Genomic DNA, 25,461 nt, shown 5'->3' on the forward strand with positions numbered 1-25,461 from the left:
ATATCCAGTGTTTACTATAAACTCTGCAAGTTGAATATACTCAAACAATAGTAGCTCTTGTGTTATACCGCGCCACTCAGAGAAAGCCATGCAAAAAGTGATTGAACGGTAACTGAAGATATAATTACAGCAGCACAGCGAAGCCTCAGCTCCACTGTCTCTACCACTAAGGTGTTGTTTTGTTTGTTTGTTTTTTTAAGGGATTTGGTAGGATGAGACGAATGGAATCCTGTTGTTTTACTGGCTCTGGGTGTTTTATGATTATGCAGGTGTACTCCAGTGGCTGGATTAACACTGAACCGCAGGGTTTGAGGGGCAGGTCTGAGCTCGCATTGGGGTTTTAGGAATCACTTCCACACTTGAATACTTTGGGGTATTTTTTTTTTTTAGTATATCTATATATCGAGCAACCAGACTGCATTGTTTTCTTTCAGCACAGTTGAAGAAGGGCTTTTGTGAAATGTTAACGAATGCATGGCTCCCTTGAGACACCTTCTAGCACCGTGTGGAGTTCGTGTCGTGTCAAAGCTGTGATCAGGGCAAACGGAGGCCCAGTCTAATGTGAGGGGCAGATCCTAATAAAGTGGCCACATTCTATATCTAACTCACATACGCCACCTTGTGGTACGCGTGTATAAAGCAGATTTATTTTTTCACGTCATTTTTTTTTAAACCAAATGCAGCCCTTTTCACAGACAGCATGGGGCAGCATTTACCTTTAAAACGGACGTCTACTTTCTTTTTCTTCTTTTTTTTTTTTTAAGGACACCTGGATGAATGAGATTGCGAGTCGGTTTCATTTTTTCTAAAACTTTAAAAACGTTTCTACACACACACACACACACAGCGCCAGGCACCAGATTGCAGAGCAGCATTTAGTAAAAACAACCACGTTTTAAAAATACACAATCTCCAGCATTTCAACAAATAATCTTTATTAAATAATAATAATGATGATAATAATTTAAAGTATTCGTTCATGACAAAGCTATCCCAGTTGGCAGTGGCATGCTGCCTCTTGCTGTCGCTCTGCACACACAGCACCCCGAGCCGGAATGCTTGTGTGATGACTCGGATGGCGAGGCTCCAGAACAGAGTAGCGTTCTGGACTCCCCCCGCACCGCTGTGGCTTAATAAGAGTCCCCCTCGTCCATGTGCCAGCGGGGCTGCTCCCCTGGTTTGCACCGCGACTCTTATTTCGGCAGCGAGGCGATGCACAATGCTTAGTCATGGTGACTCGGACGAGCTCCCCCCCCCCCCTCTCTCCTGCTCGTATTATGAATAGCTAGTGAAGCACTATGAAGGGAGCAGAGGCAGGCAGCCGTGTACGCTTTTTGTAAGTATCCTGACCGCGCATAAACAGCGTGCTTCTCCTTCTGTTGCATGTGCAGCCAAGGGTTTATTTATTACGGCGCTGCTTAAGTTACAGATTGCAATTAAACGTCTCTGATGGGAGGGTGGGTCGTTGGTTGCCCGATGCATATTGCAATGCATTTTTAACCAGCATATGGCAGCTGCACAGCACCGTGCATTTCATGTTCATGCACAGTTGTTGACAGAGGACAGGACCCGCGGGTTAGCTACAGAACGGCTGGCATTTATATTGTACGATAGAATATTTTTTACCGTGCAGAAAGGCGATTTAACAGTGAAAATAATATGCAAAAACAAATGGCAAATAACCAACCTGTTTAATTGATTTATTATTATTATTATTATTATTATTATTATTATTATTATTATTATTATTATTATTATTATTATTATTATTATTTTCAAATGCAAAGTGTGTGTGGGTTGCTGTTGAGTTCTGTCAGAAATCACGTTTGCTGTATTTGTTGATTTGCTAAAGATTTCTCAGAATTGAATTGTTAAATCTAATCGTTTTAAACGCAGGTTAGGTAGCATAAATCAGAGTTTTAATCGATTAAAAAAAAAACAAATGACACATTCCTCGTTCATATCATTATTAGCGGCGCAGGTTTTGCATCTGGTTTAAAAAAGTACACACGTTCAGCTTTTAATTTACTGATAAATCTGTCGAACAGTAACTTGTAGAAGTCATTACTGCTTACCTGTGTTGCTGAGGACTGCAAATGAACAAATAGCCAAACACTAAAGCTGATAATTACACTAAATATATGTGTGTGTGTGTCTATCTATCTATCTATCTATCTATCTATCTATCTATCTATCTATCTATCTATCTATCTATCTATATATATATATATATATATATATATATATATATATATACACACACACAATTTAAATGTGTTGTATTTCTATGCAGTTTATACAGTTTTAAGACAGTACCAGCGTTTTCTTTTTAATAGTGTGCGTATCTTTGACGAAAAACAACGCCTAACGAGTTAAACTGAACAAAACAAAGTTGTTTTCGTTTTAATTTACTGTCCTGTGTAACACTGAAACACGTATCGGATACAAAAAAAACAGACAGTTGTATCCCGCGACTTCAATATTTGAATAGTGTTTTAATAACCAATTCGCAAACATACAACCTTTCTTTATTTGTGTTTTTTAATTTTTTTTCTTGGGCATTTTTGTTTAAGGCGCGGTCGAGCTGCATGATTTGGGTACACATTTCTACTCTAGGCCGAGGATTTCAGGCCTTGCCTGTATACAAAACGCGGCTGGTTTTGAAACAGGTGGACATTTACAAACTTGGAAACAGTATTTAAAAACAAAAAACAAAACACCTAATTAAAATTAACATTATTAGCGTCACATATACAACGAAAGACAATAATGAACGTGTTTTCTTTTTAGTTGACGGTGTGACAGGGGGTAATATCGGCTAATGTTATTTAGACTGTACAGAGTTAAATCCAAGACCTATCCGTGTTTTGTTTGTGTACAGAGTTAAAATAAATACACACTTTGGTGTACTTTAGGCTACTATGAGGAGAAAGAGGGGGGAAAAATAACACTTTTGTAGTTCAGTGTTACTTCCAGGAGTAGACACAGTTTCAAGATGCCATTTCCTCTGGGGCTGCAAGAGCCTTTTTGTTGAGCGCAGAGTTTGGTGTAGAGTGGAGTTAAAATTTCATTTTTTTTAAAATCAATTCCCTATTCCCACACCCTTTTAATAATTTCAAACACTGGTCAAAAAATCGCCGTCAGCATTCATCTGTTGAAATGTCAGAAATCACCCCATCCCGCGAAGCCGTTGTTTGTTTGTCAAGTCAATTAAACTGGCTTCAAATGAAAGCAGATGGGATAGTTATTAAAAAATAAATAAATAAATAAATAACTGGAAATGAGATTGGAATTTAAAATTAAGCAAGAGGAATTGACTGACTCCCAGGCAAGGTGGCAGAGAGAAATTTGGGTCCACACAGAGGAGGCTTCCCATGAGGTTCAGCCCAGACTGCTTTCACTAACTGTAAAGTGTGTGTGTGTGTGTTTCAACATAGGCGCCCTCGATTTAATAATAATTTAGGGTTAAACAAAAATGTGACCCGGAGTAGGAGGGCGCAGGTTTTAATCAGGCCACCCCGAGCAGACGCGATTAGCATGGTCAAACCTGCAAGTGAATATTTTAAATGAGACTAGCAGGGCGCACTGTCCCCCTGATCAGCTGATATTAATGACTCCTGACTTGATTTAGGGAGTGTAGCGCCTTTCATAGCGGACCACCATCACAAAGCGCTTTGCAAGATAGGAGACTAGGGTGTGTGAACCATGCATCAAGTACGGAGTCACTTACAACAACGTCTCACCCCAAAGACGCAGCACAAGGAGGTGAAGTGACTTGCTCGGGGTCTCGTGTTGACCTGTGAATCACTCTGAGATAAGGGGAGAAAAACCAAACGGCTTGGATACAGACATAGGCTTGTATCATGTCAAGAAAGATTACATAGTTACAAAACAAATAGGGGTGTACAGATATGATTAGAAGTGTTTCACGGCCCTTCACAAAATGTATGTCAACATTTAAACATTATGTGCATTGAAGGGTCGCATTTGAAATGGATCCTTTTTCTCTGGAGCTGATCCTAAATATTGAAATGCTTGCCTGAAAACCAATAAATGCTAAATTGTGGATTATTTATTTATTGTTAAAAAGACATTCTATTTTCACCATCAGCGAATAATCAAACGCAGTAGAAACATCCATACACATAGAAACAGCAACAGCCATGCGGAATGTCTCTTTCTTGTGCTGGGCAGAGCGAGGTCTTTAGCAGAGAGATTTCTGATCTTTGAGGCTTTTTGTTTTTTCGTTGAAAGGCATTGTAAAGAAATGCGCAGCTCTGCAGTGTGTGTTCAGTCATTTACAGGAAGGAAGCAAGCTGAACCGGCTGCCAGCTCCCTGAATGCAGTGGAGCAGGAGGTGCGTCAGTCAGACAGACGTTTGCTGTATTTATTTTTTAAATGATGCAACTAAAATGTATATTTGCACTAGTCTTTCAGAAGTGGGGAAATCCCACCAAAAATTGACCCAGTGAATTGTCCTAGTCCCTTAATGCAGTTCTGTGTCTCCATTGCAGGTGCCAAACCAGCCCGGACAGATCTGTTAGTTCCGTCGCAAATTCAAAACCAGGACAAGGACACTGAAGAAGAAAAACAAAACAAAACATAAAAAAAAAAAAGACTTTTATATTTCCACCCCAACCCCTGCACACACCCTCGTAGTCCCTTTACCCCCTGGTTATAAAACACCTGCCTCCCTCCCCTCCCAGTCCTTATACCGTATATATTCTGACACCACCACCCCACCCACCCCCACCCCACACCAAACCCGGAATCAGAAATGCGTTCGCTTAGATAAGCGACATCTACTCAAAGTGCATTGAAAAACTTTTGTAAAGAAATGCTCCACGACTAGTTAATTTTGTGCAGGTCCACCAAATATATGAGACGTCTGAACCCCCCCCACCCCCCCAAACAATAAAATAAAAGTCCTTTTATTTTCTCCGCCCTCTTTCTGTCTCTCCCTCCTCCCCCCCCCCCCGGCAAGCCATGCCCCCCCGTGACGGCCTGCGTGCCCCAGTGAGATGTACGCAGCCACAGGGTGCAAGGCTGAGGTGACCCCCTCGCTGCACAATGGCCACCGTGTGTTCAGCTACACGCTGGAGAACCACACGGCACAGGCCTTCGGGATCATGAACGAGCTCCGTCTGGGGCGTCTACTGTGTGACGTCACGCTCCGAGTCAAGTACGCCGATCTGGAGGCCGTGGACTTCGTGGCTCACAAGATCGTGCTGGCCTCCTCCTCCCCGGTCTTCAGGGCGATGTTCACCAACGGGCTGAAGGAGTGCGGCATGGAGGTGGTGTCCATCGAGGGGGTCCACCCCAAGGTCAGTGCCATTCATACTTCAGGGAAACGCCGGCAAAGGCAGGTTGACGTCGGGGTAGCGCTGGACGGAGCTCGCCGATTGCCGGCAGCGCTGTACGAAACAGTTTGTGTGTGAACTCTGTGGAGCTCTCGAAGTTACCCTGCCAAAACTTTTAAAACAAAACATGCATGCACTGTGAAATAGATACGCAGATAGGAAATTATACCGGGGTGCTCACAGCGGCTGAAGGGGTGCATTGATTTAGCCATTAATGTAATTGCACGTTTGGAGGACTGCTGCAATTCAGTCTGCTTTCTATTATGAGACAACACAAAAAAGCTGAAAAAGAGAGCATGAGAGAGAATGAACTACTGATTACTAACGAGGCAACCAGTGTTGAGTTAAAACACCGTCTAAGATTATCCTTGTGTCTGATGCAGTTTCAATAGCGTCCTGCCCTCGTGTCGGGCAGGGTGGGCCCGGGTGTCGGGGCTGGGGAGTGACGGATGTTTGTCTGTCCGCAGGTCATGGAGCGTCTGATCGAGTTCTCGTACACGGCCAGCATCTCCGTGGGAGAGAAGTGCGTCATCCACGTGATGACCGGAGCGGTCATGTACCAGATCGACAGCGTGGTCAAGGCATGCTCCGATTTCCTGGTTCAGCAGCTGGACCCCAGCAACGCCATCGGCATCGCCAGCTTCGCCGAGCAGATCAGCTGCACCGAGCTGCACCAGAAAGCGCGGGAATACATCTACATGAACTTCAGCGAGGTGGGTGCCCCCTTCACGCGCTGCTGCTGAACGGGTCAGCGTTCGAGGGCAGGGCTGGTCAAGCTCCCAGTCCCAGAGGGCCTAGGGGGTCTTCTGACTTTCATTCCAAGCTCTCAGTTAACTCGTCTGATCGAAGTATTCCTGACACTCGACACACGGCGGTTTAAATCACAAAAAAAAAAAAAAATGAAGCAGGTTTCGGGGTCAATTCCTGTGTTTTTTTTTTTTTTTTTTTTTTTTTTTATCAAATCCTTTTTAAAATCAATTCCCAATTCCCTTCTAATCAATTCCAACACCCAGCCTGATCAGAACTGCATTCGGCAGTACTGCTGTTAAAAACCAAGACCCTGGAAACGTGGCATTGAGTTCAGAAGACCTGAGCCATAAAAATAAGGCTTGTTGCCCCAGGAGTTACAAGCACTGCACGCAGTATAAGATACAGCTCGCCCCGTTTGCCAACAGCTGTCAATTTTGCATCGTCACTGCTTGGAAGCATATCTGCATTGCACAAGAGCCAAAGCAGAAAGAGGGGTCAGCTGAGCAACGTGAATCACTTTCAGGGAAGAAAACATCCCCGTTCGTGAATTCCGATATCTCTCGTTTTTGCGTCGCAGCCTAATAATGTGCAGAGTCACAGAGCACAAGTGTGCAACCCTTATGCAAATATACCATGTGACTGCCTCAGTGGGTTTATACCTGTGTTAGCTAAGCCAGTGTTTATTGTGAGTGGGCTGTCATTAGCTTGCGCTGTAATTACAGGACACCTTTCTGAGCCCCAGTATAACAGGTCACGGTATAAAGGATTGAGTAGAAAGCGTGATTAGTTTCGTTTTTTGATGGTAGAGCAGAGAAAGAAAGGCTCTTATACTCTGTAAAAAGCCTCCCTCTGTGCAGGTGGAGCAGAGAAAGAGAAAGAGAGGCTCTTATACTCTGTGAACAGCCTCCCTCTGTGCAGGTGGAGCAGAGAAAGAGAAAGAGAGGCTCTTATACTCTGTGAACAGCCTCCCTCTGTGCAGGTGGAGCAGAGAAAGGGAGGTTCCTCTACTCAGTTTCTGCAAAAATGTTTCTGTGACGAAACAGCAAGGCTTGGCTGTCTGAGTAAAAGCCTCGAGGGCATGTAATGTTACAATGTGTCACTCCTAGAGAAATGTCAGAGGTTCTCTGGCAGACCGTGTGACTGGAGAAGTCTTTCTCAAAGTCATCGTTTCTTTGACAGCGGTCAGGCAGGGGGACGGGTCTTTTTGGCTGAGCCGTTCTCTTGTAAATAATGACAAGTCATTCTTGGTCACACTGTGCAGTTTGCAGGGTTATTGGAATCTGCTGAGTCACTGCCAGCGCTGCAGCCTGCAGGCTCGAGTCTCCTGTGTAAAGAGCACACGTATCAAAATGCCTTGGGTTTGAAAAGCTGAGGAGGGACGCCCGCACGCACACACAAAGCTCCTGCGCCGGCACGCACACGAACGAACACACGCACACACTCGAAGAGACCCACACACACTCACAAAGACACACAAGACCTGAAGTATTTTAAACAGGTTTTTCCAGAACCCCCCCCCATGCTTTCAACATTGTAAAGCAGGGACTTGCTGGAAGTCTGTGTAGAACTCGTAAATGGAGCAGATACAGTTAACCCAAGACACAACTTCAGATTCAGCACAGAGAGAACAACAAGAGGGGGGAAATAGAATCCAGGCAGAGTTTAGGACAGAAGGAAGGGAGCAGGTACAAAGCACTGTCTTTCTCTGCTCCACCAGCACAGAGCATAGGGAGGCTGTTCAGAGAGTATAAGAGTTTCTCTTTCTCTGCTCCAGCAGCACAGAGGGAGGCTGTTCAGTGAGTATAACAGCCTCCCTTTCTCTTTCTCTGCTCCAGCAGCATAGAGCAGAGGGAGGCTGTCTTCCTCCCAACACTATACAGCAAGAGCAAACCTTCTGGAGAGTTCAGAGTACAGATAGGTGAGGTGGTAAAAAGTCAGAGAGGGAGCTTGCAAAAGTATTTCTGCACAGTCATTTCAGACACAAGGTCACCTACTAGGGGCTCAACAAACAACAGGGAGATCATGCATGTCAGGTGTTGTGAGGTTATGTGAGTGTGTGTGTGTGTCAGAATTGCATTGCCCTGCTGTAAATGAGAAGGGTTTAATATGGCAGCAGACTAGCATTTGAAAAGGGACAATGCAAAGGGTGTTATTTGTAATACAGTATGTTCTGATTATTTTTAAAAGCACAGCATAAGTGGCAATTGACTTTGCATTTTCACCTGCACCAGTAAAACTCATCTCGTTCCCAGTATCAAACTGGGGCCGGTTCCCTCTGCAACCGGACACATTGCACAGAGAGACCGCCTGTGTTCATTGGCTCTTTGTGAAGCTGCTGTTTATAAAGGTTATAATATATTCACAGGCTTCCTGTTCCCACGACTGTTTCCTGCATTTCAGAGATTTTAAAACCTGCCTCTCTCTCCCTCCAGCGTCCTCCCAGTCGGTCGCTCCGGTAGGTAGCTGACACCGTCCTTGTGGAGAGATGGCGCTCTGCCAGCCCGCAGTCCTGACTGACGGGCTGGCTGAGAGTCCCAGTTGAAATGGATTTGATCTCTGATGGAAACGGGCGAGCCTGGTTTCACACCACTGTTCAAGGGACCACACTCCAGTTACCATAGTGATTGTGCATTTCAAAAAAACAATATTCTGTCTAAACACCAGCAGCTCTAAATAACCGTCCCCTTGAACTGTATATTAATCTGGGGGGTGACTTTATTGGCACGCAGACAGAGTCTACGTTTTGCAATTGCACTAAATTCAATTCAGCTTTTTTGTTCCAAATGTGAATTCTCGTTGTTATTTTGAACCTGAGGCTTTGCACCAACCTTCAGACCACTTGTGGCTCTTTTGTGGCTTTCAAACAGGCGCCGAAACCTCTATTTCAACTTGAAAATGATAAAGACATTGCCGTCTGCAAAGCTAAAGGAGTTCCCAGCCCTGTGGCTGACTTTTCCATTGGGTTTAAAGAAGGGAATTGGTACTTACAAAAACCAGGCGGCAGCCAGTCTACAGAACACCACCACAGGACAGGAACGAGGACCCCTGAAAGGTGTCTTCATTTAAACTGACAGTCGATACAAACCCATGAACCAAAGCAGACGAGACTTTTTGTTTGTTTTTTTGACTAAATAACAACGGTTTGATGAGAATCTTTCTCTCGTGTTGTAACGTCACCTGGTTGATACTCCTTAAAAGCTGCTTGTTTTGTGTTTTTGGCTGCAGGTGGCTAAAAAGGAAGAGTTCTTCAAAATTTAAAACAATTATGACATTTGGAAATCTAACATGAAATGCTACTGTGCTGATACCATGACTTCTGGTACCATTTTTTTTTTCTGTTGATTACATGATGTTAAATTAAAAATTATGTTCCTATTTCTTTCAGATTATATCTCGATCTTAAAATTCGAGGATGATAGCATCTGCTAAATTGACTCATTAATTAATGAATGAATTAATAGTAACGAAAGCACCCCCCTATTAAAAGCTGCTTGTTTTGTCCGGCAGATCGTGAAGCAGGAGGAGTTTTTCAACCTGTCTCACTGCCAGCTGGTGACCCTGATCAGCCGGGACGATTTGAACGTGCGCTGCGAGTCCGAGGTCTTCCACGCCTGCATCGCCTGGGTCAAGTACGACTGTGAGAACCGCCGGCCCTACGTCCAGGCCCTCCTGCAGGCCGTCCGCTGCCACTCCCTCACCCCGCGCTTCCTCCAGACCCAGCTCCAGCGCTGCGAGATCCTCAGGTCCGACACCCAGAGCAAGGACTACCTCTCTCAGATCTTCCAGGACCTCACCCTCCACAAGCCCACCAAGGTCCTGTCCTGCCGCACCCCGAAAGTCCCCCAGCTCATCTACACGGCCGGGGGCTACTTCCGCCAGTCCCTTAGCTTCCTGGAAGCCTACAACCCCTGCGACGGAGCGTGGATCAGGCTGGCTGATCTGGAGGTGCCCCGGAGCGGGCTGGCTGGCTGCGTGGTCGGCGGCCTCTTCTACGCGGTGGGCGGCCGCAACAACGCGCCAGACGGGAACATGGACTCCAACTCCCTGGACTGTTACAACCCCATGAACAACCGGTGGTCTCCCTGCGCCTCCATGAGCGTGCCCCGCAACAGGATCGGAGTGGGGGTCATCGACGGGATGATCTACGCGGCTGGGGGGTCCCACGGGTGCATCCATCACAACAGTGTGGAGAGGTATGGGGTTCCGTCGTTTACTTCACGTCGAGGATGAAAATGACATTGCAAACCGGAAGCCATAACTCGTGTTAGATTTCGTCAACGTTTTTCAATGTTTTTTTTCTGTGTGAAGTGTATAGGGGAAAACTACAAAGCGGTCTGCAATTAAACACGTTATTCAGCAGCTTTCATTGGACTTTCCGAAGCTAGATTAGTTAATTCCATACAGAGGGTGATGCGGAAGCCACAGCTGTAGGAGGGGTTGAGCTGGTTAATTGAAGGCGGTGCCCCTGGGTTTCAGGGAAGCGATGCGTTGGCATTTCTAATAACAAGCTGCTGTCCTGAGAATGTGGAGTGCCTCTATCAAATACATAAAACAATATCGAAAACAGCAAACTAGTGCCGTGGTACAGTAAAATACAGCACTTGGATGCAAGCGCTCCAGCGCATTGTCGTTCAATAGCTGTGAAACACTGCTTTCCCTGAGCTTCAGAGAAGCTGGCAGACAGCAGTCACAGCTGTCCAGCAGCGCTTTCATTCCGGTGGTCAGACGGAACACAGAGTGTCTTGTAACCGTGACTCCCAGGTTCTGAAAGCACACCTGTTAGTTGACAGAGCCGTCTGTGTCTCGTCGTTTGCACGCAGTTGTTAAACTGTAGGGAAGTACAGTGTCTGTGTTTAGATTTCATCTTTCATTGCTGGTAGTTGGGGATTTTTTTTTACAATTTATGATTTAATATTATTATTATTATAGTGACTTGGCAGCAGTGACAGCGTGTTAGCTTCTTTATTGAAGAGGAAGCCCCAAGCAAAACAAGTATTTCACAACTAAAGAAGGTAGTCCTGGCAACAGAGATCACGTGACTCACAAACATAAAAACCTTTTTCAGTTTAGTCAAGTTTTAATTATGTCAGGACATTATAGGAATACCGACTTTTCCAAGAGCCTGTTGAAGTGTGTAATAAAACATGAACACGTGTGTGACAGGGTTAGCGTCACAGACTGGGAGGCAGTGTGGTCCAGTGGGTAAAGTACAGGGCTTGTCACCAGAAGGTCCCGGGTTCAAGTCCCACCTCTGCCAATGACTGAATCCCTGTGTGTGTATGACCCCATCCCTGCCAGCCTCGCATTCCTACACACACACTGTTTACAGCAGCCAGGCTTCTGCCTTGCCAGTGAGACTGTCTTTTTGAAATTATACAGCAAGATGCCAGAAACACAACTGCGTTTGGGATTGCTGTGAATAATGATGTGGGCTTAATGACTCACTGACCCCCCCAACAAGCTCAAGAACAAAATTGCATGCGCTGTGTTTGCTTGTAAAAGTGATTCATAATTCAGCATCATCCGAGCGTTGTGAGAACTGTAGGGTGTGTGGAGGGTGACATACAAAAGGAAACATGTCTGGCTTACGAATCGCTCTGTATACAGCTCTGGGCAAAAGTTTTGTATCTCCCTATAGAATGAACTAGTTTTGCTTCATGAAGCAGAACGAAGCCTGCTGACTGACGTTACGTTAACCTGTCAAATTACAAACCAGCGCTTTGTAGTTTTTCCAGATACTTAGAGAAACTGAAAAGAAAATTGACGTTTTCAAAATCTAAACATGAAATACTACTGTACTACAGTGATGGCTTCCAGCAGACTTTTTTTGCAATATCATTTAGTAGCTTCTTTGATTACATGATGTTAGATCGAAATCATGTTCGTGTGTGTGTGTGTATATATATATATATATATATATATATATATATATATATATATATATATAGTATATATATATATAATATATATATATTTAAATCTAATTCTAAAATTGTAGGCGAGGCAAAACATTTGACCTGTAAACTGTAACCCTGCTCTCTGCCTCCTCGCTGGAAGGATCAGACCCTTAACCCTGCTCTCTGCCTCCTCGCTGGAAGGATCAGACCCTTAACCCTGCTCTCTGCCTCCTCGCTGGAAGGATCAGACCCTTAACCCTGCTCTCTGCCTCCTCGCTGGAAGGATCAGACCCCTAACCCTGTTCTCTGCCTCCTCGCTGGTCTCTCTCAGGTACGACCCAGAGAAGGACGAGTGGCAGCTGGTGGCTCCCATGCTGACCCGACGGATCGGGGTGGGGGTGGCCGTGACTAACAGGCTGCTGTACGCGGTGGGGGGGTTCGACGGCACGAGCCGACTCAACTCCGCCGAGTGCTACTACCCAGAGAGGGACGAGTGGAGAGCCATCGCCTCCATGAACACGGTGCGCAGCGGGGCGGGTGAGTGTGTGCCATCGGGCCCGGGTAACTCCGTGGATTTTGAATGCAAGTTTTTGGCAGGGGCAGGGGGGTTGGGGTGCATGCCACCATCCCTGCCAGGACCCACAGGGTGAACTGTGGCCCTAATTAGATGAGTGGGGAATGTAAGAGAAGGGAAGGAAATCTTTTGCTTGGGGAAGGAGTTTGACTTGAGTGTTTTTTCACATTGTCCAGGCTGGGTAGAGCCTTCAGTGGACTTTTCAACGCAGGTCAAAGAAAGGATCTTGTCCTCTGGTTATACATGGTCCATGTACCTGTTGCAGTGTGCTGTATCGCAAACTGTGTTGACTGAAAACGTTAATGGACGCTGTTGTACTGCACGCAATACCCATAGCGAGTTCCATAGCAAAGCCATGTTTGTTGTATCAACAGCTGTTCTAGGAAGTTGCAGAGCTCCTGATTAACCTTGCCTCAGGGGGAGTGGCGCTGGTACATCTCCTTTCTTTATCTGCATTTTCCTCTCTCGTTTTTTTCTCTTACCCCACGTGACCGGCTGTAGCTAGAGACACACACGCACACACACACACAGAGTCCTTCACACTTTACCCCTTAGGGGACAGAGTCCACACCACCCAGCGTTGTGAGCAGAGGTCACTGTGTACCGCATCGCACCAGATCTCACCAGACCTTTTTTTGTCCGACAGGAGAGAGAATTCTACCGTTTTGTAAATGGAAAAAAAAAAAGAGTCAATTAAAATTGAATTAATTTGTTGCAAAAAATAACACCGTATACAAGCGATAAAGAAAAATCTGTTTTGTGAATTGAATGACAAAAGCATTCTGTAACAATAGGCAGGATTGTAGGATATGCAATTTCTAGGAGTTAGAAAATGACTAGATTTTTTTTTTTTTTTTTTTTTTTTTTTTTTTGAGTCTCTCGCTCCTGTTCCTCGGATCAGTCGACCCGTCGCTGGTACTGTTCAAGTCTAAAGATTATGTTAATAAAACAAGGCTAGGCAAAGATGGGCATGCAGCTCCCGACACCAACAATAAGAGACCCAGAGTCACCTACAGAAGCTACTGCAGATCGTCCGTGCATTCGGTCTAGAAACACAAACACCATCCCTCTTGTTTAATGGGAAGACCTCGGTCCCTTTGGGTTTGTAGACGAACCCCTGGATGCAAGCCCAGGAATCCAGAATCTCGTTTCCACACTTGCAGCTGTTTTGAATTGTAACGTTTCTGTTGCCAGACGAAATGCTAACCCTGTCAGTCCAGGGATGACAGGCAGAGAGAAGGAGAGGCAACTCCTTTCACTGGACAATACTGTCAAGACCTCGGAGGTCTCTTCTTTGGGCGAGCGTAGGAAAGAGAGATTGAGGTTAACAGTCGCAGGTGGCATCAGAACTTTGATAAAAAAAAATATAACCTATTATTAACCACGATTCTAATGCAAGGAAACTGTTGAAAAAGAAAACCACAGGATGTGTGGCCGCACAATCGACTACGACAAAGACAAAATAAATAAATTATATGAGTAAAATGTGAAGGTGGTGGGCAAGGTTACAAGATCTTAACCCTCTTGCTGGTCTGGTGGTTAGAGAAAGGGGCTTGTTGTTATCAGGAGGTTCAGATCCCAGCTCAGCCACTGACTCACTGTGTGCGTGAGACCCGAGCAAGTCACTGAACCTCACTGTGCTCCGTCCTTCGGACGAGACGTAAAACAAGCGAGGTCCTATTGGAAGAGACTCTGCAGCAGCAGCAGTTGTTGATGATGCATGGCTCACTCCCTAGTCTCTGTAACTTTGGATAAAAGCATCTGCTAAATGACTAATGAATTAATTAATAAGTAAACCTCTGTCTTGCTGCTTTCTCAGGCGTTTCCGCACTGGGGAACACGATCTTCGTGATGGGCGGGTACGATGGCACCAACCAGCTGAACAGCGTGGAGCGCTACGATATCGAGACTGACAGCTGGAGCTTCGTGGCGCCGATGAAGCACCGGAGGAGCGCCCTGGGAGTCACGGCACACCACGGACAGATCTACGCCCTGGGTAAGCTCAGCTAGAGACCAGCCCGGGCACGGCGCTTTGGTGCTCGGGACCAGCCAAATCCACAATTCACAGCACTGAATTCTACTGTCGGTGTTGTTTCTGCCAGCGATTGAAATCTGAAAGGGATGATTTGTTCTTCTCTCTTTCAGGGGCGTTAGAAAAACTTTTTTTTTTTTTTTTGTTTGATATTTTTAAGAAGCCGGAAACAAAAAAGCAACCGATTTAGTTTCTGCGGGACGTTTTGGTTTTGCAGTCCAGCAATTCCTTACTGGTGCAGAATGGAACTTGTAAATTATACCGTTTTCTCTAAGACAGCATTTGCCCATTTATCACTAAATTTGAAAAGCAATAAAAACGTGCATTAAATGCATGTAACAGTTCCGTTATGGGTAAGCGTTTTTCTTTCCTAATTGATTTTTGTGCATCGACGCTCTCGTTCTCATTCCTGTTGGACCCTGGCAGCAGTGATAAAGCGAGGGGAGGGCGGGGGTGTGTGTTGATGTACAGAGCAGCGTGTGTTTTTCCTCTAGCCCTGTGCATCTCAGAAGCAGCTTGTCTGCGTTTTCCTTCGCAGGGGGTTACGACGGCAACATCTTCCTGGACAGCGTGGAGTGCTACGACCCCGCGACGGACTGCTGGACCGAGGTGACCAAAATGACCTCCGGCCGGAGCGGGGTGGGGGTGGCGGTCACCATGGAGCCGTGCCGGAAACACGTCAGCGAGTGCTCCAAGTGCTAGCGCCAGGGCCGCGCCCACGAGGGAGTGAAGGAGCTGGAAACGGCTTGCAACACAGGGCAAGTGCGCCCGAATGCTGCAGCTGTAAGTGCCAAGCGACCGCAGGACCACAACATAAAACGGCTGGAGGTGCTTTACCTATCCCCTACCCTCCCTCCCTGCCCAGCCGCCCCTTTACAGCAAGCGTTTGTGTTCCCCAAGCCAGATCAACCAACAGCACAGGAGCATTCCCCCTAAAGCAGAAAGAGGCATGTCTCCATCGCAATCTTTAAAACAGGTTTGTTTTTTTTGTCATAGGAAGCCCTGATGAAACACACACACAAAAAAAAAAAAAAAAGATTTCTTGAAACTAAACAAAACAGCACAGCGATTTATCATCAGCCTCCCAAAGCCAAAGGATTCAAGCTGCCAACTTTACACACACGGACTTGACCGTTTTCATGGGTTTTTTGTTAGTTTTTCGTAAACTTTAAAAGCAGGACCACGTTTCAGTCACCGCAACGTCAGTAGAGAGACGGGAGCAAGACCCACTGCTGTCAGGAATAACCACACCTGCCACGCAGCCCGGCAGACTGAAACATCAACTTATTTATTTGTACGGTTTCTGTTCTACGTGCAGACTGAAACTCACGGATCACCTGAGATTGTACCCCCCCTATATTAAATATGTAGTCGTCATTATTATTATTAGTGTTGAGATAAATGCCCTTCTGCATAGTGTACACTGTGTGTTCATTTCAGACAGCGCATGTACTTCGTTTGTATCTTTGATCCAGTCTTTCGAAAGGTTGTTACATTAACAAATACCAGCGTGGCAGTTTCTGCCACTGCATGTTTCCGAAGCAGTGGGTGTGTTTGAAAATCTGTCCCAGCACTAATACGATTAGGATCAGGTTGAAAACCTACACAGCAGACCTAGTTTGGGAACAGCACTAAATTAACGAGTCTGCACTGAAAACGCGATGGAAGTCACCTGCGTTTATTTTATTTTATATAAACGTTTGGAAGAGTTGGAAATGGACCGCTGACCAACACAACACACGTCAAGTGCTGTCCCACAACTGAGATCAGGACCCAGTACGATAAACGACCAGACTGGATCACTGTACTCTGGGCAGGAATGGGGGAAGATTTTTAAAGCTAAATCGATTTTTCTTAAGACAATAAATAAATAAATAAATAACTGTCCAGTGTTTTGTATCCTCCGAGACTTTTTAAAAAGCTTCTATTATTATTATTATTGTATTTTTGCTGTAAATCACAGGCATGGCTGCTGCTAGCAATGTTGCAATGAACAGGAATCAAAAAAAACGAAACCGGGTTCTTTTTTTTTTTTTTTGTTGATCTAATCCAGCATGCAGGTTATTTAAATAACCTTTTTACAAACTGTGGGTTTGTTTGGTCACTCTTCCCCTTGGTGCTTGGGCAAGCAGTGGCTTTAGAAAGTATTTTGCTGGTTGAAGAATCTGAAGTTTACAGCCGGTTACAAAAACAAAGAAAAAAAACTGTTGAATGAAACCGCTCTGTAAAATTGTAAAAAAAAAATATATATATATATATACATTAAATGTGTTTGTTTATTGCAAGATAACTTTCAGAGAACAATTCTTATTGCAACGCTTCTCATCTCTCTGTGAGGGGGAGTTGAATTCTTGCACGGTGGACCTCGTTTAAGGAGATGGGGCGCTTGCACAAGTCTCTCTCTGCAGGAGTGCTTCACTCAAACACAATTGCATACACAACGGTTCAGAAGACACAAACCTGCAACTTTATTACAACAAATATATATAAAGGAAAAATACAACACCACAAAGCAAACATCTAGCAGATAATGAACCGGTAAGCGTCCCCCCCCCCGTTCTACCACTCTGTGCTGACCAAACTCCACAGGTAATTGCTGATAAAGGTCTCTGACTGCTGGCTGGTGTCAATGTTGATAGGGGTTGCAATGTCTGCTCCATAGTGAACTGGGTACCAAGGTTAAGGAAAGCGTTCTACTAGAGCAATAGGTCTATTTGTTTTATATATAGTGGGGTGTAAACGAAAGGGTTAAAAAAAACATTTCAGTAAGTTTGGGACAAAAGCCCTTTTTTACTTTTGTTTCCAGAGAGCTGAAGAAAGGCTTCTGTCCGAAACATCCCGAAATGAATCATTTTTAATCATGTAAAATAATGAATAAAGGTCGATCCACAGTGTGTGTGTGTGTGTGTGTATATATATATATATAGCATGGATTATGATATGCAGTTATAATAATGGGGTCCCTTTAAACCTCCAAACATTATAAAATGTCACACTGAAGCTTAAAATACACAAGCATCAATAGAAGCCCCCTCTGCTGTGCAGCGCAGACCACATGCTGTCTGCGGGCGAAGACACCCCCAGATACCCTGCGACCGGACTGGAACCCGGAGGATCAGGTCAAGCCTGGTTCTGAGAGTCCAGTCCTGACAGATCACGACGCGCCGGCTGCTTTTCAGCCCCAGACACCCTGCGACCGGACTGGAACCCGGAGGATCAGGTCAAGCCTGGTTCTGAGAGTCCAGTCCTGACAGATCACGACGCGCCGGCTGCTTTTCAGCCCCAGATACCCTGCGACCGGACTGGAACCCGGAGGATCAGGTCAAGCCTGGTTCTGAGAGTCCAGTCCTGACAGATCACGACGCGCCGGCTGCTTTTCAGCCCCAGATACCCTGCGACCGGACTGGAACCCGGAGGATCAGGTCAAGCCTGGTTCTGAGAGTCCAGTCCTGACAGACCGCTGCCGGGTGTTTCCACACACTTGAAAAGGATACCTCCTCTGAGAATGTGAGGCTCAGCCCCATAATCCCACTTGATCTTTGTCACCTTGTGGTAAAGCTGTGCCTTGTATCTGCAAAACAGCATCAACACAGAATCAATACACACTCCACACACAGCTATACAGAATCAATACACACTCCACACACAGCTATACAGAATCAATACACACTCCACACACAGCTATACAGAATCAATACGCACTCCACACACAGCTATACAGAATCAATACGCACTCCACACACAGCTATACAGAATCAATACGCACTCCACACACAGCTATACAGAATCAATACACACTCCACACACAGCTATACAGAATCAATACGCACTCCACACACAGCTATACAGAATCAATACACACTCCACACACAGCTATACAGAATCAATACACTCCACACACAGCTATACAGAATCAATACTCCACACTCAGAATCAATACGCACACACACAGCTATACAGAATCAATACGCACTCCACACACAGCTATACAGAATCAATACGCACTCCACACACAGCTATACAGAATCAATACACACTCCACACACAGCACTCAATACACACACACACAGCTATACAGAATCAATACGCACTCCACACACAGCTATACAGAATCAATACGCACTCCACACACAGCTATACAGAATCAATACACACTCCACACACAGCTATACAGAATCAATACACACTCCACACACAGCTATACAGAATCAATACACACTCCACACACAGCTATACAGAATCAATACACACTCCACACACAGCTATACAGAATCAATACGCACTCCACACACAGCTATACAGAATCAATACACACTCCACACACAGCTATACAGAATCAACACGCACTCCACACACAGCTATACAGAATCAATACGCACTCCACACACAGCTATACAGAATCAATACACACTCCACACACAGCTATACAGAATCAATACACACTCAATACACAGCTATACAGAATCAATACACACTCAATACACGGCTATACAGAATAAATACACACTCCACACACATCTATACAGAATCGATACTGCCACCTAGTGTCGCTAACACGTTATTTCAGATTTATGTGGTTCCACTAGAGCACAGTAAGAACATCAAATAAATCAAACACACCGTACTTTCAACAGCGCTGCTGCTGATGCCAGTCATTGGGTGAATTTGAGCCCAAAGCAGTTGAACAAAAACAACAAATCGATTGATTTAAAATAACCAATTGGAAACTGAATTCCACTTGAGAAATAAATAAACGCCCGCTATAGCCCCTGACCCTTCTCTGCCCCAGCTGAGCCCCTGGTTATCTTGGTGATGTGCAGGGAGCTGTGATGGGGGAGGGGGTGGGGAGGGGACTCACACTGCGGACGGGATGACCACGGTGGTGTCTTCGTCGATCTCTTCCTGAAGGCGCTGCATTTCCTTCTCCGTCTCTTTCAACGCTTCCAGCTCCTTCTGGAGAAAAGTGCCGCTTCAGTTAAGGATGAATAGCTCCTCCCTCCACAAAATATAATGTGTGTTAGGAGAGTGAAGGCTGCTTCACACTGTGTGTGTGTGTTAGGGGAGTGAAGGCTGCTTCACACTGTGTGTGTGTGTGTGTTAGGAGAGTGAAGGCTGCTTCACACTGTGTGTGTGTGTGTTAGGAGAGTGAAGGCTGCTTCACACTGTGTGTGTGTGTGTTAGGGGAGTGAAGGCTGCTTCACACTGTGTGTGTGTGTGTTAGGGGAGTGAAGGCTGCTTCACACTGTGTGTGTGTGTGTTAGGGGAGTGAAGGCTGCTTCACACTGTGTGTGTGCGTTAGGGGAGTGAAGGCTGCTTCACACTGTGTGTGTGCGTTAGGGAAGTGAAGGCTGCTTCACACTGTGTGTGTGTGTGTTAGGGGAGTGAAGGCTGCTTCACACTGTGTGTGTGTGCGTTAGGAGAGCGAAGGCTGCTTCACACTGTGTGTGTGTTAGGGGAGTGAAGGCTGCTTCACACTGTGTGTGTGTTAGGGAGAGTGAAGGCTGCTTCACACTGTGTGTGTGTGTTAGGAGAGTGAAGGCTGCTTCACACTGTGTGTGTGTGTGTTAGGAGAGTGAAGGCTGCTTCACACTGTGTGTGTGCGTTAGGGAAGTGAAGGCTGCTTCACACTGTGTGTGTGTGTGTTAGGGGAGCGAAGGCTGCTTCACACTGTGTGTGTGTGTGTTAGGAGAGTGAAGGCTGCTTCACACTGTGTGTGTGTGTGTTAGGGGAGTGAAGGCTGCTTCACACTGTGTGTGTGCGTTAGGAGAGTGAAGGCTGCTTCACACTGTGTGTGTGCGTTAGGGAAGTGAAGGCTGCTTCACACTGTGTGTGTGTGTGTTAGGGGAGTGAAGGCTGCTTCACACTGTGTGTGTGTGTGTTGAGGGAAGTGAAGGCTGCTTCACACTGTGTGTGTGTGTGTGTGTGTGTTAGGGGAGTGAAGGCTGCTTCACACTGTGTGTGTGTGTTAGGGGAGTGAAGGCTGCTTCACACTGTGTGTGTGCGTTAGGGAAGCGAAGGCTGCTTCACACTGTGTGTGTGCGTTAGGGAAGCGAAGGCTGCTTCACACTGTGTGTGCGTTAGGGAAGCGAAGGCTGCTTCACACTGTGTGTGTGCGTGTTAGGGGAGCGAAGGCTGCTTCACACTATGTGTGTGTGTGTGCGTGCGTGCGTGGGGGGTGTCCATTGCTGGGGGCGATTCTAGTCTCTCTCTCTCTCTAGTTTAGGCAACCCAAGGGAGACAGGCAGCTATCTCCTGGTTGTTATTAATGAATCATTTAGCAGACACTTTTATCCTAAGTGAATTACAGAGACAAGGGGGTGAACTGTAAATCAACAACTGATGCTGCTGCAGAGTCGCTCACAACAGGACCTGGGTTTTACGTCCCATCTGCGTACTGAAGTAGGAATCCCCCTGAGCAGCACGCCTCACAGTGCGTCACGGCGGGCCGCTGTGATGAGCAGTCACACAACACCCTCACCGAGTCTGAGCGCTCTCTCTGGATGAAATGAAGAAGCCGAGGGAGCGCAAAGGCACCCCCCCCTCCCAGGAACAGCGGCTTGAAACCTGGTTCCAGGAGACCTAGTTTCAGGTTGCTGTATCAAACCCCCAAGTCTCCCCCAGCGTGGCACTGAAACCTGGTCTCCTGAAACCGAGTTCCAAGCCGCACAGTGGCTCCGTGTTCCCTCGGCTTTTTGGGGAAGTGGCGATGCTGTGCTTTTGATCCTGTATCTCAACAATGCACATCATGTAAACTTTACCAGGGATAGTAACAGTTTAAAGTTTAAGCATTTTTAACAGGCAGCTGTTATTTAAATCTTCTCTTAACTACATTTTGGTACGATAACCTACTCTAATGAACAGCTAGCGTTGTGATTTTTTTTTTTTTTTTTTTTTTTTAAGAAATTAAATTTGCTACCTAACGAGTTAAACATTTCAAAAAAAGGATATTCCACTTCCTGCGTGAGTTTGTGGTTGCGGGATGCCGCCTCCAGCAGCTCCTCCTCCAGTCTCTCCAGCTCTCTGAGACCCCTGTTCTTCTCCTCCTCCGCATCGATCAGCTTCTGAGCAACGCTAGCCTCCGCCTGCAGCAGCTCTGCAAACACAGGAGTGTGTGGGCTTGTACAGGATCAGTTAGCAAGGGCACACCCCTTCACTCGCCGTGCGCACAACCACACCACGGGGAGACAAGTGTGTGTGCGAGAGAGAGAGAAAGTAAGTTGCATTTAATGGGAGTTAAGACTATCATGCCGTGACCGTTGCATATATAAAAATGTATTTTATTATCACCCCAGCCCTACCAGAAACAAGCTGGGACGCGGTCTTCTCCGTCTGGTCGAAGTGCTCCCAGATCAGGCGCTGTTTATCCGCGACTTTCCTCAGAGTCTCAGCCGAGTCGTTGGAAATGATGCTGACCAGAGCACCGTGCACCTCCTCCAGCGCCTGCAGCCCTTCATCTAGAGACGACATCTCACAAACACCTGACAGAGACAGACAGACAGAGAGAGAGAGAGAGAGAGAGAGACGGGCAGTTAGAACCAGGGCTGTGGTCAAAACTCCTGGGTTTGTTATTTTTCAATTCCTTTTTTTTTTATTATTATTATTTTTTAAATCAAATCACCCGGCTCTCATAACTTTGAAGAAGTTAGAGTCGATATCTCAGAGACATTATTATTATTATTATTATGATGATGATCGTTCAGCTGTTTCATGCAGTTTTGATCAGTGATGTGTTGGAATTGCTTTAGAAATGAACCCTAACCCCTCAGCACAGTCCACCTGTGCTCTTGGGCAGAGCGCAATGTGATTATTATCTCAATGAGATTAATTCACTCTCTTTTCGGAAAGGTATCGGACAGAGTCAAGCTTGCTATTTGCAGACGTCTGTTCGCATCTGTTGTCAAGGTTTGAGCGTACAAAACGGCCCGGCTCATCGTTTTTCACACCTGATGCCAACTCGGGCAGCAAGCAATTTCAAAACCCCTTTCTCTCCACCAGGCTGTGTATCTCGCGTGTCGAATCACCCCACGCCACGCTGCGTGGGGAGCAAGTCTAAAAGCAAGAACAAAATCACAAACTGAACTGCCACGGCTATACCCAACAGCGACTGGTACATGATGCATGTATTATTATTATTATTATTATTATTATTATTATTATTATTATTAGTTTGCACGCATTTATTATTCCAACTTGTATTATTAACACGAATCAGAAAACGCCACTTCTATTCAAAAACAGGCGTCAGATTCACAGTAATAAATTAACAGATGCACATTTATCTACACAAAACTCGTTGTTTTTGTTGTTTTGTTTTGTTTTTTTGCAGCCAGCCTGTAATAATCCCCCGAGTGCAGCAAACCCCGCTCCGGTTACCCTTCACATCACAACTAAACACCCGCCTCGCATTAAACCCGGCGCTGCTGTCGTTAAGGATAATTACCTTGGCGGAGGCTTGGGATAAAACGCGGGATAAACCAACTTTTTTTTTATTTTTTATCAAGACAAAAAAACACAAACAGCCTCCCGAAATCAAAAAGCGTTTGAAAACCCCTCGCTGCGGCTGCGCGCCCCGCCTGAAGAGAATCATTAAACTCAAAAAAAAACCGCAAAAAAAACTAAATAACCACGAATGCAAACAGAATTCATCCACGGGGCGGCGTTTTAAAATAAAGTACGCGGGAAATTATTTCTGTAAGAGTTTGTTTAAATAAATCAGGCGGCTACGATAGCCACCGCGAAAGGGTCCAGCGCTGAAACTCAACGAACTTTTTTTTTTTTTTTTTTTTTTTTTTTTTTTTATTTATTATTATTATTATTATTATTATTATTATTATTATTATTAATTGTTTGTTTTCCATAGCCGGTTAGTGGCAGTCTTTTGCATTAGTGAAGTGTAAAGTCGCTGTTGTTTTAGGCGCGTATTCACTGCATGCTTGCTGTTCCTCTGCAGTGCACCAGGGGGCGCTGTGTGCCCGCATGCAGATACACAGAACCGGCCCCGAGAGCGCTGCCTGCATAGAAAGTAAACTAGCCTGTTTGCATGAGAGTATTGCACATAAACCAGCTATGCCAGAAACACGTGTGTCACTGCCAACGGCGCACAGAACACAATCAAATGTTTCAGCATTACATATTCAAAACAGGCTGGAAGCATTGCGAAGCGCAGAGAGATCTGGTAAAGCATAGGGAAGCATTGTAAAGCACAGAGAGGTCTGGTAAAGCACAGGGAAGCATTGTAAAGCACAGAGAGGTCTGGTAAAGCAAAGCATAGGGAAGCATTGTAAAGCACAGAGAGGTCTGGTAAAGCATAGGGAAGCATTGTAAAGCACAGAGAGGTCTGGTAAAGCATAGGGAAGCATTGTAAAGCACAGAGAGGTCTGGTAAAGCATAGGGAAGCATTGTAAAGCACAGAGAGGTCTGGTAAAGCATAGGGAAGCATTGTAAAGCAGAGAGGTCTGGTAAAGCATAGGGAAGCATTGTAAAGCACAGAGAGGTAGGGAAGCATGGTAAAGCACAGAGAGGTCTGGTAAAGCATAGGGAAGCATTGTAAAGCACAGAGAGGTCTGGTAAAGCATAGGGAAGCATTGTAAAGCACAGAGAGGTCTGGTAAAGCATAGGGAAGCATTGTAAAGCACAGAGAGGTCTGGTAAAGCATAGGGAAGCATTGTAAAGCACAGAGAGGTCTGGTAAAGCATAGGGAAGCATTGTAAAGCACAGAGAGGTCTGGTAAAGCATAGGGAAGCATTGTAAAGCACAGAGAGGTCTGGTAAAGCATAGGGAAGCATTGTAAAGCACAGAGAGGTCTGGTAAAGCATTTGTAAAGCACAGAGAGAGTAAAGGTAGGGAAGCATTGTAAAGCACAGAGAGATGGTAAAGCATAGGGAAGCATTGTAAAGCACAGAGAGGTCTGGTAAAGCATAGGGAAGCATTGTAAAGCACAGAGAGGTCTGGTAAAGCATAGGGAAGCATTGTAAAGCACAAAGAGGTTGTAAAGCACAGAGAGGTGGTAAAGCATAGGGAAGCATTGTAAAGCACAGAGAGGTCTGGTAAAGCATAGGGAAGCATTGTAAAGCACAGAGAGGTCTGGTAAAGCATAGGGAAGCATTGTAAAGCACAGAGAGGTCTGGTAAAGCATAGGGAAGCATTGTAAAGCACAGAGAGGTCTGGTAAAGCATAGGGAAGCATTGTGAAGCACAGAGAGGTCTGGTAAAGCATAGGGAGGGAAGCATTGCACAGAGAGGTCTGGCATAGGGAAGCATTGTAAAGCACAGAGAGGTCTGGTAAAGCATAAAGCATTGTAAAGCACAGAGAGGTCTGGTAAAGCATTATAAAGCACAGAGAGGTCTGGTGAAGCATTATAAAGCACAGAGAGGTCTGGTGAAGCATTATAAAGCACAGAGAGGTCTGGTAAAGCATTATAAAGCAAAGCACAGAGAGGTCTGGTAAAGCATTATAAAGCACAGAGAGGTCTGGTGAAGCATTGGTACAGTGTGTGTAATAATCTGTATTTGAAGCAAATTGACGTTATAAAAAAATGCCTAGGAAGGATTTAAAACCAAGTTTTATACAACACTGGGGTTACTGTTCAGATGTTTCCCCTGGTAACACAGTGCCCTATCAAACTTTACAGCCAGCTTCTCAAGGACAGCAGCAAGAGATTGTGTATTCCTGATGTGTTTTGTAGTACAGCTGCGTGGTATGATTGAACAGAAATGAGGCCACAAGTCGCCGACTAGCTAACTTCTCAAATGTTTACCTTATGAGATTTGGAGTGAATATTCCACACAGAAAACTTCATATACCACAGGACCTAAACCTGTGTAGTTTTAGAAGAAACACGATTAGAGA

The 25,461-nt window shown here is 45.5% G+C and overlaps 2 protein-coding genes and 1 long non-coding RNA gene across 3 annotated transcripts; 2 read left to right on the top strand and 1 right to left on the bottom strand.

The window, feature by feature from the left end:
- The first annotated feature begins 1,254 nt into the window (after positions 1-1,254).
- On the top strand, positions 1,255-4,585 carry LOC121309155. The gene is made up of 2 exons (XR_005948601.1): positions 1,255-1,336; positions 4,515-4,585. It is a non-coding gene; the product is annotated as an uncharacterized LOC121309155 (long non-coding RNA).
- A 357-nt stretch (positions 4,586-4,942) lies between these two features.
- keap1b (kelch-like ECH-associated protein 1b) lies at positions 4,943-16,505 on the top strand. Its single transcript, XM_041242063.1, has 6 exons — positions 4,943-5,324; positions 5,828-6,073; positions 9,618-10,303; positions 12,339-12,544; positions 14,401-14,577; positions 15,152-16,505. Exons 1-6 carry the CDS (start codon positions 5,022-5,024, stop codon positions 15,313-15,315), a joined length of 1,782 nt encoding a protein of 593 aa, XP_041097997.1. The 5' UTR covers positions 4,943-5,021; the 3' UTR covers positions 15,316-16,505.
- Positions 16,506-16,602: 97 nt separating this feature from the next.
- On the bottom strand, positions 16,603-23,186 carry spc24 (SPC24 component of NDC80 kinetochore complex). The gene is made up of 6 exons (XM_041242064.1): positions 23,054-23,186; positions 21,912-22,091; positions 21,562-21,706; positions 19,472-19,576; positions 18,108-18,184; positions 16,603-17,279 (listed from the first exon to the last, which is right to left on the bottom strand). Exons 2-6 carry the CDS (start codon positions 22,078-22,080, stop codon positions 17,173-17,175), a joined length of 603 nt encoding a protein of 200 aa, XP_041097998.1. The 5' UTR covers positions 22,081-22,091; positions 23,054-23,186; the 3' UTR covers positions 16,603-17,172.
- Between the last annotated feature and the right edge of the window lie 2,275 nt (positions 23,187-25,461).

The sequence above is a fragment of the Polyodon spathula genome, unplaced genomic scaffold (assembly GCF_017654505.1).
Source record: "Polyodon spathula isolate WHYD16114869_AA unplaced genomic scaffold, ASM1765450v1 scaffolds_906, whole genome shotgun sequence".
Lineage (NCBI taxonomy): Eukaryota > Metazoa > Chordata > Actinopteri > Acipenseriformes > Polyodontidae > Polyodon > Polyodon spathula.

Bases quoted from the DNA above. Each gene is read 5' to 3' on its own strand.
- spc24 (XM_041242064.1), bottom strand. From the start codon at position 22,080: ATGTCGTCTCTAGATGAAGGGCTGCAGGCGCTGGAGGAGGTGCACGGT. The intron at 21,707-21,911 runs GTAGGGCTGGGG...CTGTGTTTGCAG, and splicing joins CGCGTCCCAGCTTGTTTCTG to AGCTGCTGCAGGCGGAGGCT. The intron at 18,185-19,471 runs GTGAGTCCCCTC...GCTGTTTTGCAG, and splicing joins GTGGTCATCCCGTCCGCAGT to ATACAAGGCACAGCTTTACC.
- keap1b (XM_041242063.1), top strand. From the start codon at position 5,022: ATGTACGCAGCCACAGGGTGCAAGGCTGAGGTGACCCCCTCGCTGCAC. The intron at 10,304-12,338 runs GTATGGGGTTCC...GGTCTCTCTCAG, and splicing joins CATCACAACAGTGTGGAGAG to GTACGACCCAGAGAAGGACG. The intron at 12,545-14,400 runs GTGAGTGTGTGC...CTGCTTTCTCAG, and splicing joins CACGGTGCGCAGCGGGGCGG to GCGTTTCCGCACTGGGGAAC.